Raw genomic sequence first — 14,812 nt, forward strand, 5'->3', positions numbered from 1 at the left:
AGCACAAACTGCCTATAACTTTGTCATTTCTTGCCTGATTCAGATGAAACTTGCAGGGATTGTAGTCCCTTCTGAGGATATGAAGTCTGCCAAGTTCCAAGAACATAGGTGCAGAGGTTTCAGGGAAACTGCACCTCAAACTGTTGGAAGCAAAACTTGTAACGCTTGCTGGCAGCGGCAGCCTCCTGTCATCTGGCCCACAGATCTGGGGGCCCACACCCCTGGGATGGCTGCAGGGCTGTGCCAGACTCCTCCCGGGGGTGCGGGACCCTGGATCCGTGTGCCAGATGACGGGAAGTTGCTGCTGCCACCTGGGACTGGTGCTGGGCACAGTCGGCGTTCAGCGCTGGGAAGATTAGGTGCTTGCGCTGGCCCCAGGCAGCAGCGGCAGCCTCCTGTCATCCAGCGCACAGACTGGGGGCCTGCATCCCTGGGAGGAGTCCAGCACAGCCCTGCAGGGTGTGGGGCCCCGGATCTGCATGCAGGATGACAGCATGCTGTTGCTGTCGCTGCTGGCTGGGGCCAGCAGCAGCACCAATCTTCCCAGCGCTTGGCACAGGCTGTGCTCAATGCTAGTCCCAGCCAGGAGCAGTAGCCTCCTGTCATCCAGCATACAGATCAGGGGCCCGCAACCCTGGAAGGAGTCTGGCACAGCCCCGCAGCCCTCCCAGGGTGTGGGTAAGCCACCGATCTTTGTGCTGGATGACAGAAGGCTGCTGCTGCTGCGTGGGACTGGAGCTGGGCGCAGCCTGCACCCAGCGCTGGGAAGACCCCATGCTTGCCCACCCCCACCTGCCCCCGCTGGGCAGTGTTTGGTGCGGCCACTGACTGGAATCCACGCTGTGCTAGCCTGTGGTGGGACTGCTTCACTGCCGCCTCTGTGCTGCGGGGCTGTGCTAGACACCTCCTGGGTTGTGGGCCCCCGATCTGTGCACCGGATAACAGGAGGCTGCCACTGCTGCTTGGGGCCAGTGGCAGCACCAAAGTTCACGGTGCTTGGCACAGCCCACGCCCAGTGCTGGTCTCAGGCAGCAGCAGCAGCAGCCTCCTGCCATCTGGTGCGCCGATCGAGGGCCCACACCCCCGGGAGGAGTCTGGCACAGCTCCGCAGTCCTCCTGGGGGTGTGGGCAGGCCCCCGATCTGCACGCCGGGTAACAGGAGACTGCTGCTGCTGGCTTGGACTGGCACTGGGTGCAGCCTGTGCCGAGTGTTGGGAAGACTGCTGCTGCCACTGGCCCCAGCCAGCAGAGATAGCATGCTGTCATCCCGCACGCAGATCTGGGGGCCTGCACCCCATGAGGGTTGCAGGGTTGTGCCAGACTCCTCTCTGGGGGTACGGCCCCTGAATCTGCGCGCCAAATGACAGGAGGCTGCCGCTGCTGGCTGGGACTGGTCCTGAAGCCAAATAAGCCTGGCTTCGAAACTCTAAATGTTTTGAGTGCCCTTCTTTCATTTTGAAGCTGTTTCGAAGGCTTTTGTTTTGTTTCGATTTCACTGTTTTGAGTTTGAAACACATCAAAACAGCTTTGAAACTAAACATCTGGTGAAATTTTGCACAGGCCTAGTATAGAGTAAAACATTTTAGTTATTGTTACTTGAGTCGACTTTTTTACCATCAGTGTCCTTTTTATTTTAAGAATTGAAAAATAGTTTTTGCTACTTTTGCTCATGTCACTGAACCAGTACTGCTTCCTAGCCATCAACAGAATTATTTATTAAATTTATGGTTGTAGACTTTGTACTATCAGGGTGTGTCCACATGTTGCCATGTGGTGATGTTGCTATGGTGCCATTCTTTAATACTTACAAAACGCCGTGTATATGGCACACCGAGTGCTCCACTATGGTGACGTGGCTGCTGATCATGTGTAGACCTGCGTGATCACTACGTTGCCATAGCATGCCATATGGCGACATCATGCATCACTATGTCATCACAGGGTGACATGTAGATGTACCCTTGATGGTACCCAATTGAACTCAAGCTAACTTCACAGTTCCACGTTGCATTTATAGTATTGGCAGTCCAAAATCTGCCTTTTGTAAAGTGGCAAATAAATGTGGAACTACATGAATGTGAATATTTTTATCTTCTCTCTTAAAATACAAGCAAACTTCTTTAAACTTCCTTATTGGTCAAGTTGCACATTTAATTAAAACTTCAGTTAAGTAAAGTAATACAGCAGGATTAAGTCTTGAGTTCAAATACCATTATTTTTGAAGCTTTAAGGTCAAAACTATTCTTGATTGTTCTCATTATGCTAAACTATTACAGCACATATTTGCTATTGTAGTTTTCAGATGTCTGCAGTAGTAAGGCAGAACAGATAGTAATCATAGGTTTAGGTCTTAATTTTGGACTAGAATTAAGCTAAATCCCCTTGAAAAGTCTTTAAAACTGCTAGCATAACTAATTATTAATGGGATTCACAACAAAGGCTGAAAGCAAGATGTAAAGAACTCAGTTTTTTCCTTTGTCAGCCTATTAGATCCTTAACCTGGTGGAGTTTTGTGGTAAATTTTCTGGAATGTAGCAGTGTGAGTTCTAGGCATCTGGCATTGGTGGGAGGCTTGGAGGCATGCTATTCTCTTTTTGAAAATTTACACTAACGCTAACTTACGCTTTTCTTGGAATATATTTTGAGGACTTGGAAAATTATTTAATAGTTTTGTTCATGTGGAGATTTAATAAGAAGGAAGTTTAATTCCACTTGATTTTTTTTTTTAATCTTCAGATAATTTTCCTAAAACTGATTTAAAATATTTTTTTAAATTAAGAGCAGAGCTTAATTTTTAAATGGGAACTTATCATTGGAATGCCAGTGATGGAGGCTGAACTCATTGTTTAAGACACTGCTTTGAATATCTCTCTGTTCCATTTGAATATTTAAATGAGAGACACAGGTATGAGCCGCTGGAATATAAAGAACATGTTCAGTATGGTATATTTTGGGTATTGATTTTTGTCTTGAGAGTCTAATATATGTACTTAAACTTATTTTGCTTTTCTAGGATCAAATGGCTCGTAATCCATCTGCCATTGATATGTTCATTACAGGTAAGAGTGCTTTGGAGCAAAATACTGTTGCCAAGAAAACCTTGTTTAAAGTATCCAATAAATTCATACTCTTAAATTGCAAATATTAGTAAATACCTGTTACAGTCCGGGTGGCATATGTTTACAACTTCGTGACCCAAACAGAATAAGCACTCCAGCTCTTCCATGTATTCTTATTACTGATCAAAACTGAGATGCACAAGTCTTCTGTATTAAAACTTGTCCTTCCGTACGTCGTGCTCTGAACCATTCAACACACTGTGCCCTCTGACAAGATGAGCGTCGGACTTTAAGTTGGCTGTCAGGGAAGTCATCAAACATAGACAAACAACATGGCATCTTTCCTGATGTGAATTTCCAGCTAGCATTTGCAGCTGTGTTGGGAAATTCAGTATATCGTGTCACTTAACAATGAAATATGTTTGATCAAACCTGTAAAGAGAGGTCTTCCTGGCTTTCTCAGGTTGATTCTAACTGCAGCATACAGAGTATAAACAATGGGGAAGGAAATATTGCAGAACCATCTTTTGACTGTGTAATGCTTTGTGATCATCATGGTGTACCATCTGCCAGGAGAGTAACAGCAAGATAAGCAACCAGCTAGATGAATCACTTTTTCATTAAGTGAAAGCAGTGTGTTAATTTGGGAAACTAATGATGTGTGCCTTAACTGCATCCTGAGAAGTGTGCTATCCTGATATAATGCCAGTGATGAGTAACCATTTTGGACAGCACTGTACTGCTGTTTTTCCTGGCTTAAATAAGAGGTAAAATGAGTAAGCCTTATTTTCGCAGTTACTGTGCAGTAGCTAATGTAGTGTAAGTTATATAGTAGTAGTATAGTAATACGTATATTATTTAATATATTATAAGTATAGCATAAGTTCATTTCATTTCCTAGCTTATCTTTATCTGTTTGTACCCTAGTGTTTTCTCAGATTTTAATTTTCATTCACTATGTATTTGCAAGCATATCTTTCATTCCACTCCAGAGCTGGCTGCACTTGCAGTGCTGAGTGAAGTAGTCTGTCATCTACCTTGTTTCTGAATATATTGTGTTTTAGGACTTTTAGATGAAAGGAACTTTTAGAAAATTAAAATAATGTGGGTGGTTTTTGTTTTTAGATTTCATCTTGATAGAGAAGCACTATTTTAGAATTGGTGACTGTGCAGTGAATGAGTTCTACTTGCCACAGTCTTCATGGGCACTAATTTTTAATTGTGGACCAACGTGGCATTGTAGTCATATGGCACACTCATTTGCCTAAGAAAATCAAAGTTTAATGTGAGGAAAATGTTTCTATATAATATTTGTTTTAAATGGCAGAGTGAATTAGTGCAACATATGCCCTCTGGTTACCTACCTATTCGAGGCAAAGATAGAATTTTTAAGTGTAGTTGGGTTGATGACAGAAGGCAAAAGGAGGGTAATTCTATGAGGTTTCTAGATAACATGGCAACCCCAAAGAAGGAAGGACCGTACAAATGGTGGGTTTTTGCCTCTGGTAAATTTTATGAGCTTAATGAGATGAATAGATTGTACTGTCATTGCCACTTGTGCCAAACCTGGGGAGTTTGGCACAAGTGGAATAATATGAAATTGTTAATTTTAAAAATAAAACCCCCCAAAATATAAAGAGCTATGTATTATCCACTAATGGAAGTCCATAGTATGTTGCTTGAACTGATTATATTTCAACTGGCTGAGAGAGGTCATTTCCATACAGGGTAAAATAGAATTGTTTTGAAAAATGTCTTTAATTAAAAGGACTCCTTCAGATCTGTCAACCTTGATATATAACAGGCCCCACTTTTTGTTATATTTACCAGTAGAAAAATCAACTTCTTTCAAAACAGTTGGCTTGCAGATTTGTTAAAAACCATGTTCTCTATTGGGCAACAAGTATGCACATTACTACATCTCTTCCACTCTGGAGCTTTGTTCTTGTGAATAGGCAGGGTTTTAAAACTTAAAAAAAAATTGAGAGTAGATTTCCTAAAAATACTGTGCCCACACCAATACTGTAAATCAAACCCAATAGTAGACCATCACTTTGAACAGGTAGAGTATTAGATTAGCAGTGGTGCAAAGTGCTTAGGAAGCATGTATAGTAATCGTCTTAATTGTGAAAAACAATATCTCCTACTAGCAGCTATCTGAAAACAAGCTGGAGACTGACAACATGAGAATTGCACTAGATGTTTCATAGTACAGCTAGATATTGTGCAGTCTTCAGGTCAAGGATCATCTCATCTTTAATTTTAACACAGTACGTGGAGATAATTGAGCAATTCATCTCCCAGCAAAGGTTGTCTGCAAATAGCTGAACAGATTAGAACGTGCAATGACTGACTCATCAAGAAGATTTGGGAATCTATTATAGAGATATACAAGCTTTGCTGTTGTTTGTTATGTTTTCTGGCTCAGTTGTAAGCTTACTTGTCCTTGTGAAAATTTTTCCCTTTGGCATTTAGGTACTTCTTACTTGGAATGGTTCACTTCTTACGTAAACAAAGTTGTAACAGGTGGCTATCCTATCATCAGGGACCAGATTTTCAGGTAGTGTGACTTTGATCTTTAGTACAGCATTATTACCAGGTGCAGATGTTAATCTCCTTAGAATTAACGTTTTTAAAACAGCTGGGTGTGGTGGTTCATGGCATGAGGGTTGATGGGTGGCATATGGGAGGGATATATGAAATAGGAGGTGGGAGTTGCAAAATTTGAGTTAAAGTAATCCTGCATTGTCACAAGACTCAAAACCAGTAGCAACAGATTGAAGGGATTTTATTATTATCCACCCTAATCCATTTCTTGTGTTGAAACTTGAAGTGCAAAATAAGAGGGCTACTACTTACTAGTATGACTGAGATACAGTTGCAGTTTACTGATTGTAAAAAAAAAACCAGTATTTACAGTTGCAGTTCTTCCAGTGAGCTGATCTGTCCCTGTTAATACCAATGTTACATTGAACAGACAATTGTGAAGAAGTTGAATTTGGAGAGGGGTTTATCCTCAAACTTAGAAGTGCAGTTCTCAATTCTTATACTTTTGTTACAATTACATATAAACTGCCCCATTTGGGACTAAAGGAATGTTCTCAGACATAAATTTAGGGTTTCTGAAAGGTTTACTGCATAAAGATATACCTGTTTTTGTTTTGAAGTTGACCAAATCAGGCTTTTTTTGTATGCAAACATATCCCTCTATTTTAACACAAGCTTTGCACCATTGACTAATATATACGCCAAAGGAGAGTTGACTAGAGTTATTCTGGATGAAGTAAAATACAAACTGTAAATATGCTGCATAAATAGGGGGTTTTTGTTTTCTTTTACTGGCACATGTAGAGATTTTTGTAACGTCCTTTTAGCCTCACAAAAATAGCTGGAAACTTCACATGTATCTATTATGAAAACTGAGTAGTTTTTGTTTGTTTGTATTGATCCCATGGAATTTGGTGAGACTTGAAACTCTTTCACAGGTACGTTCACGATAAGGAATGTGTAGCTACAACAGGAGATATTACTGTTTCTGTTTCCACATCTTTTCTACCTGAGCTCAGTTCCGTACATCCACCTCATTACTTCTTCACTTACAGAATCAGGTGAGGATAGCAAATGAGTTACCTCCTTTTGATGACAGGAAGAATCTTGTGTAAGGGTGGAGCTCCCAGATCATTGCAAGTGTGTGCTCAGTAGTATAGTGAAGCATAGTATATAAGGGGTTTGGTATACAGCATGCAATACTCTAATTTTAATATAATGTTAAAATGGTTATTGATGATCACATCAAATCATGGGTTGGTGTTTATTTCCTAAAGCTATGTTTATTACTGAAAAGAAACTTGCCCAAAACAATATATAGCAAATGGAATTCCTTGCAATACTCCTGGCAGACCATACCCCATTGGCCTAAGGACATAGGCAGACAAAGTTCTTTGGGTAAATCTGATATCTTTTATTAGACCAACTCATATAGTTGGAAAAATTCTTCTTTGCAAGCTTTTGGGGATAAATACCCTTTGTCAGGCTGAGGAAATATCTGCAGTTGGTGTGTGTTCTTCCTGGATGGAATGAATAGTAAAGAAGCCAGAGGCTGATAGCCTTTTCTTTCTTTCTTTACTATTCATTTCATCCAGGTAGAGCACACACCAACTGCAAATGCTTCCTCAGCCTGACGAAGGGTATTTATCCCCGAAAGCTTGCAAAGAAGAATTTTTTCAACCATTTGAGTTGGTCTAATAATAAAAGATATCAGATTTGCCCAAAGAAGTTTGTCTGCCTATGTCCTTAGGCCAATGCAGCTACAACCTATGCTCTTGTAATACTCCTGTAAGGGAAACTGGTAAGGAAGAATGATAATGAAATGGAGGCCATGGAGGGAATCTGTCTTATCACATTTGTGTACCAGGGCCAGTTTAGTCTGTGCACCTTTCTCTAAGCAGAATAGTCTTCAACATTTACATGATTGTTTTTTAGGCATTGAAATAATCTCTAAACATAAAATATTTAATTTGACTCGTAGAATTGAAATGTCCAAAGATGCTCTTCCTGAAAAAGCTTGTCAGTTGGACAGTCGGTACTGGAGAATAACAAATGCCAAAGGTGATGTGGAAGAAGTTCAGGGTCCTGGAGTAGTCGGTATGTAACTGTGCAGATTAAGTTTCATTTCAGCATTTTGGCATAAAAGGGTTTTTTACTGTTTTGTGTGTGAATTGTGCTCATCCATTCTTGCTAGTGACATTGGTTGATTCTGACAGTCAGAAGATGACAATAAGCCATGTCCCAGTGTTGATTCTGTTACATATTGTAATGTCACATGCACATACTGTATTTTCTAAATTCAAAGACAATCCTGAATTTGAGATTTGCCCCCCCCCCCAATTAGATTCTATACATGGAAAAATTATAAATATGTTATAATTTTCAATGTATAGAATCTAATTTATTGATATTTAATTCATTCCCCCAGTACTGCAGGGGGAAGGTGAGGCTGAGACCCAAGGCTGTTGTGGGGCATGCACAAGGGAGGGTAAGGAAGGGGAGAGGGGGACCGACAGGCGGCAAGGTGGAAATTGCCTGCCTGTCCCACCACCTACTCCCTACCACTTATCCCACAATGCTCCCTCCACCTGCCCCAATACTGCCTGTCCCACCACCTGCCCCTTCACCTCCTCCTTATTTTGTTCTTATGCTGGCAAGCTCCATCGCTGCTGGATCATTGAGCATGGCCCCAGCCCAGCCCTGTAGCAGTGGCATGGAGTTGGCTGCAGCAGGGACAGAGCCTGCCAGTACCGAAACATTGGTGCAGGGGGGGAGTGGGGAGATGTGGTGCAGGGGGAGAGCCTGGGTGTAGTAGGGGTCTGAGGGTGCAAAGGAGGAGCAGCAGGAGTCGAAGCTGTGGCTTCAGCCCAAGTTTGGTGCTGGAGCTGGAGCCACAGTAGCCTGACTCCCTGCTGTCTCATACTCAATTCCAGGACAAGGGGCTTTTCCCCCAACCCATGTTAAATAGTGGGGCGGGCGGGAAGAGGTGTGAACTCACCTTGGAATCAAGTAAATATGGTAAGTAAAAACTAAAACAAAATTATCTCTGTGAAAATGAAGTTAATTTGTAATTTTTTTTTTACTTTCAAGTTGTTGACTAAATCTTTTTCATCAAAACAATCTACAACATGGTTGTGGTTTGTACTTGTTCTATAAACTTACTATAGTGATTGCTTCTCAGGAAGTGAGATGCTTATTGAAATGTGTGCGCATTTAATAAATTAATATGCGACTGAAACTTAAGTGAGAGAAGAGAATTTTCAGGTAACAAATGTAGAACTTTTCCATCAAGTTAAATTTTCTTCACGTGATGCAATTAAAGCACTCCAAATCATTCGTTACTAGCTCTGTGTTGTAGAGGACACTAGCTGTAGAACTTTTCACAGAAAACAATTGTTATAAGAGGGGAATATGCTTTATACACTTTCCTTCAAAATCCCAATTGTTCTTTATTAACTTTGTACTAACAGGAGAGTTTCCAATAATCAGCCCTGGTCATGTATATGAATATACCAGCTGTACTACCTTCTCCACTACTTCAGGATACATGGAAGGCTACTATACCTTCCACTGTCTCTACTATAAGGACAAGTTTTTCAATGTCACCATTCCCAGGTTTCATATGGTATGCCCAACGTTCAAGGTGTCTACAGCACGCATGGTAAGCAGAGATGTAGTTTATGCTTTTAGATTTTCCTTCTAACCTTTTATTTTTGTAGAAAATAAGATTTAATGTTAGATTTCATGGGTAGCATAACTTCCATACCTATTGACAAGGTCCAACAGACTCTGCAATGATGACACTTCTTTTTCTTTGTTTTTTAACTTGTTTCTTAATATTACTACTAAATTCTGTAACAGGCGGGCTTGAAGGATAAGAACTGTTGCAAAATCTGGAACTATACCAAAAACTCCGGGGTTAGGAGGGAGAATTCCTCTTTTTACCAGTATGAATTCCTTTGAACTTTTGGGATGACCTTGAAGCCAAGTAAACAGAGTAATGCAATTCAGTAGAATTCACCAGATTTTAATGTTTAACTATCGGCAGTAATCAGTCTTGAGATTATATCAACATTTAAACAGTGTGCTTCCTAGGGAACTGTGCATAGGCCACTTGGGTTAGAATACTAAATGCAGTAATAGTATTAGTAATAGAAGCTGTGTATACTTCTTAGTGGCAGTACATATCAGAAGTACTCTGTTATCTGTATTGCCTCCCAAATGCATTAAAAATCTTTTGATCTGTAAAGATGTAAGCAGTATTGGACTGTCCAGTTTGAAGGAATTGTCTCTTTCCAAATGCCTTGTTACTGTATTTGCAAGTGGTAGACAGTTAAATATAGCTAAGGGATCACAGGCATCAGAGCATAGTTTTTAAAGCTAGAGACAGACGTTACACACAAACTGGGTTAAGTGATCAGAAACTGGTTTAAGCCTGTAACAGAACAGACATTCATTGCACGTAAACCAGTTTGAAAATGTCCAAAGCTGGTTTGAGATAAACATGGTTGAATGTAGTATCAGACTTAAATCCGTTTGAGCCAAATCAGTTAAGCAATGTCTGTTCCAGACTCCTTGCCTGGTCTGAGTTAAATCAGAGACTCCCAGCATCCCGGCATGCTCTCTGGGCTGGGTTCTGCTCCAAGAGAGCTGGGCTGGCCCCTCCCCTCGTCTCTCTAGCCAGAACGGGTGGGGCGTGGTCAGATGCTGGCCTGCCATGGCCCCAGAGGTAAATTCCTCCCTCGGTCCTGTCTCCTCCCCCTCCCCAGCTGGCAAGCCCTGCGGACCACAGCTGGGGTCTGCCAGCCCCAGCTGCACCTCCACAGCTTTCCTGTAGCCAGGCAGAGACGGAATTCCTGTAGCTTTGTCCGGCTTGCCTGCAGTCAGGGAGGGGATTAATTCCACTGGAGTGGGGAAGAGAGGCAAGCTAGTCCTCTGTGTGTAGATCCAAGACCTGCACCTGTGAGCCCAGAGCTGAGACCTGCAGGACCAGACTGAGAGTTGGAAAGTGTTGGCAAACGCCTGACAATCATCATACATGTGCTGAAGATGAAGTTAAGGGAAGTTGCAGACAGTTTCTGGTTAGAAGTTGCACACCAAAGAATGCAGAGAGCTACATTAACATTATAAAGCAGAACCTGTAAAACCTAAACAAAGCCTTTCTGAATGCCTGGCTGTAAGGAGACACTCTGCCCTCAGGATTACTAAGACTTATGCAAGGCTTTCTCGTCTTCCTGCTTTACCTTTTAAGTTAGAGTAAGTTGTGTATGCTGTGTGTTACTGGGGCTGTATCTTAGCTTAGGCATAGATAAGTAGTAGTTCCCTGTTGTGTGCTTTGCAAATTGCTGTGTTCAGTACATGCTTGCTTCAGAGAGAGAACCTTTTTCCCATTCCCACTCAGTTTGGCAGCAGCTTCTCGCCCCCCCACCCCCCAGGCTGGTGGCTGGCATCCTGTGAGTCCTGCTAGCCCTGGCTGGTTTCTGGCCATGCCCCCTCTGCTCCAACAGGGAAAGGTGAGAGCCTTGGAGGGCATCTCTCTTCCCTCCCCTTTGGCAGTGACAGGCAGGCATGCTCTAGCACCCCCTGGCTTCTGGCTTGAGCCACTGCAGGCACATACCTGCATTTCCTGATTTAACAGAGAATGTCTGTCCAGTTATTAATCAGTTGAAGCTGTGCAGCCTAGAGTAACCTGCAAAGAGTGAATCAATTCAGGCTTTTTTGAATGTCTGTCCCTAGCTTAAGAGAGATTTTTATTGAGGTTGTGGCAGAACTACACTTTCAAGAGAAGGGAGTTAATTTAATTTTCTTTGCCTTTGTAACCAGTGTAATGGTGATTAGAGCTTTTAGTGAATACACATTTTATATATTCAAATTAATACTGGAGTTTTTTCTTTCTGTGCAACCATGTTGTGGTTTGTCTTCTAAATTGGAGTGGCATTCTTGTTTGTTCATTATAAGAGAATTTTAGTTAACAGGCATTTTAACTGGTGAACTGAGTCCTTTTTGACCTTTTAACATCTAGTTGGCCTTGAATAACACAGACAATGGAATTGTACCTGATGACACATGCAGTAAGCCTAATAATTTAAGTGAAAGGCTGTTCCTGTGAATGATTGTCTAATTGTAAGTTTTGGAAGTAGCTGGTGCACTTTGGCAATTGTTGTGCATCTACATTCTAACAGCTGTTGAGTTACAAAGCTGGAAATGGCTCCATTTACAGATAGTTCAGAAGGAACTTGGAGATCTTGTTGGCTGAATTGTTGAGCTGTGTGACCAAAAAAAGAAAACCCACTCTAAGGAGCCCTGCAAAACGGAGAGTAACACATTGTTTTAATCCAGAGGATCTCAACCTCTGGCCCCCAGAGCTATATCATCCAGCCTGTGGGGACCCCCACAGGTTGTGATCCTGTGCACTGGTGGTGCAGGGCCCTGATCCTGGCATGCAATGTCTGGTCTGGCTCTGCACCATTCATCTGGTTCATGGGTTGAAAAAGTTGAGCACCACCGTTTTCATGAATAAACAGGAAGAACGCAGATTTCAGAGGCTCTGCAAAAGGGAAATGAAACTGTTCATCATACTGGCATCCACAAGGCAGGGCAGTGCTTTGTTTTGGGGTTTTGTTCTCTGGCAAGTCACTGTTTTCCCAGAGTGAAAATTCATTTTAAATGTTTGTCCCCTTGGTTGGCAATCTTTTGAAAGTGATGTCACTAGGAATGGATTCAAGTTTTTTTAAAGATGTGGGAAATGAACAGTTGTTTGTTTTAGCAGTAGTAAATAAAGAGCCAGTAGAGGTCACACTTGTAACATGATCTAATTTTTTATTTAGTTTGTTTCCATTTTAATAAAGCTGTGACTTTTTTTTTTACAAAGTGTAGAAATCTCTTGCATTCACTGTTTGATTTGGTAGTAATTTTACTGCTCTGCATCTAATGCTCTACAGTGGGCTTTGAATACTATAGTTGAGTGATGCTCTGATTTTTAGAGTATTTGTTCAAGTAAAGGTATTAGTGGTTTACATTTTTGCTCTTATATACTTGTGATTATGAAAAAAAATTGATTTCAAACAGTCATGATCAGGTTCTGGATCAATTTGCATGAAAGGTCAAACAGTATAGAAATATGATTGAATTGTGTAAATTCAGTGTCTCATGTAAAGCCAGGTTTATTCTTAACAGCATTGAGTTGTTATTTATAGTAATCAATCTGTATCTGTGATTAGTAGCTTTTTATATGATTATAAATGAGACATAAGATTGCATAATTGTTTTGAGACAGTTAAGTTGTTAGCACTCAATCACAGCAAGTTAGGAAAGGACAGAATTAAAAACATGCATGTGTCTTGTTCATAGGAAACGAATCATAATGATTATGCTATGGATGAAGATGAGGATTCGACAGACACTGATGACTATGAAGACAGACGCAGAGCCTTGGATATGCCTGCCCCTTCTGTATGTTGTCCTCGTCATACCTGATAAGACTTAACAAAAAACTCTTGGTCACAGAAGTTGAACTCTTTGGAATTGCTACATAAGAAAAGATTGAAATTTTGTAAATAAATGAATTTTTCTGCTGCTGAGCGGGGCAACTAGCATGAATGTTGGTGCCAGTTCTGATTTTCATCTGATGAAAATATAGGAATCTTTTTGGGTTGGGAACTGGGGAAAAGAAGAGGGTCTTGGGTATTGTTCATTTTTTTTTTTGCAAAGTACAAAGAGCTTGATAGTTTGAGGTAATTATATCATACATTTTATCACTATTGCCTATTTATGACCATATTACAAATGTGGTGTGGGGAGACTTGTTTTCATACAAGCATTTACGACTCAGCAGCAATAGATAACAAATAATTGCAAAAAAAATTGATAAATGTCCTTTCACAATGGGTTTCTACTGTTGATAATTTCTGCTATGAATGAAATTTGCAGTTGGGCTTAGGTAACCCTATTGGGTTGAATCAGGTGCTCTTGTGCATTTTATATTAACATACAGATACCAGGAAATTCTGGTGACTGAGTGCGTATACTTCTGCAATGAAACTGACTTTTTATTTTTCAGATTACCTGTCTTTCAGTTTAATTTTACAGGTAGTAACTCTGATTAGATAATACCCTTTGGAATGTAGTATAAATGCATAATCTGCTGTTTACTAACAAGCAGTTTATCAATTATTACATCATATCAATTTGTAAATACAGTTTGGACATTTTCTTTTTACACTGTTTGCTGTCAACATTTGTCACAAGTGACAAGTCCCATGTCTAAGAATCTGTATTACCATATTTTTCTGAATCCTATATGGATTTTTGTAATTATGCCTGATTCAGAATTGGGGCTTAACAATACTAGAAGCTTTAAGTCTAGAAGCTTTATATTTGAAGGAACATTTTGTTTATTCTTTTATTTTTGTTTTCATTGCTGTTAATAAAATAAACCACTTCAGCCTCTGTTGCTTTAAAGTGTTACCTGGGATCTTTCTCACTATAACTTAGAGAAATGAGTTGAAAGTTATAAGCAATGTCACTTTAGCAGCTGGTTTCCCTCCAACTATAAGATAAACCAATATGCCTGGCACTCCTGGACCTAGATGAAACCCCTTTGGCTAGATTTTTCCTTGAGCATAGGCTGGCTGCAGCAACAGTAGGTTGTGCCAGCTGGTTTCTTCACGTGATCTTAATGCTGCTACTTTCTCTGGTGCTTGTTGTTTTATCTGCAGTGTCATTGAGGATTAGGATCTCATAGAACAGGATTAAGCAGAACCAGAAAATGCTATAGGAATCAGTCTTATATTAATTATTCATGCAGAACTTCTGTGGGAGAAAGAGAGACTCCATGGGTCTGCAGAATTTGGCCTTTGGGAGAGAATCCTAATAAACTCCATAAGTAATGGGAATTGTTAAAAAAAACACTAATGAACGCTTTACATTAAGTGGAAGGAAAATAGTGTGTGATGTTAACAATCTTTTTCAGGATAAGCTTAAATATGTAGCATTAAAAGGATGAAAATTCTAATATTCATTGAGGGCACAAAGTTATTGTCTGTCGTTTAAGGGAACCCAGATACATGGATTGACTAAATATTTGTAGCACTTAATTTTTTTTTTATAGCACCTTTAAAAGTACTTATAGGTACAGACAGTGGACAGCACTGAAACTATAAATCAGCCTAAATGATAAAAAAAATGACTTTGAAGTGTGTCACTTT

At 40.7% G+C, this 14,812-nt stretch overlaps 1 protein-coding gene across 1 annotated transcript in view; it reads left to right on the forward strand.

The window, feature by feature from the left end:
- FBXO3 (F-box protein 3) overlaps positions 1 to 14,049 on the forward strand; it is a 30,890-nt gene extending 16,841 nt beyond the window's left edge. Inside the window, exons 6-11 of the mRNA XM_006014668.3 lie at positions 3,014 to 3,059; positions 5,535 to 5,619; positions 6,545 to 6,667; positions 7,588 to 7,703; positions 9,077 to 9,267; positions 12,957 to 14,049. Coding sequence (XP_006014730.1) covers positions 3,014 to 3,059; positions 5,535 to 5,619; positions 6,545 to 6,667; positions 7,588 to 7,703; positions 9,077 to 9,267; positions 12,957 to 13,082 — 687 coding nt within the window. The 3' untranslated portion in view covers positions 13,083 to 14,049. The remainder of the gene's footprint in view (positions 1 to 3,013; positions 3,060 to 5,534; positions 5,620 to 6,544; positions 6,668 to 7,587; positions 7,704 to 9,076; positions 9,268 to 12,956) is intronic.
- The last annotated feature ends 763 nt before the right edge of the window (positions 14,050 to 14,812 follow it).

This window comes from Alligator sinensis, unplaced genomic scaffold (genome assembly GCF_000455745.1).
Source record: "Alligator sinensis unplaced genomic scaffold, ASM45574v1 scaffold442_1, whole genome shotgun sequence".
In the NCBI taxonomy this organism is placed as follows: domain Eukaryota; kingdom Metazoa; phylum Chordata; order Crocodylia; family Alligatoridae; genus Alligator; species Alligator sinensis.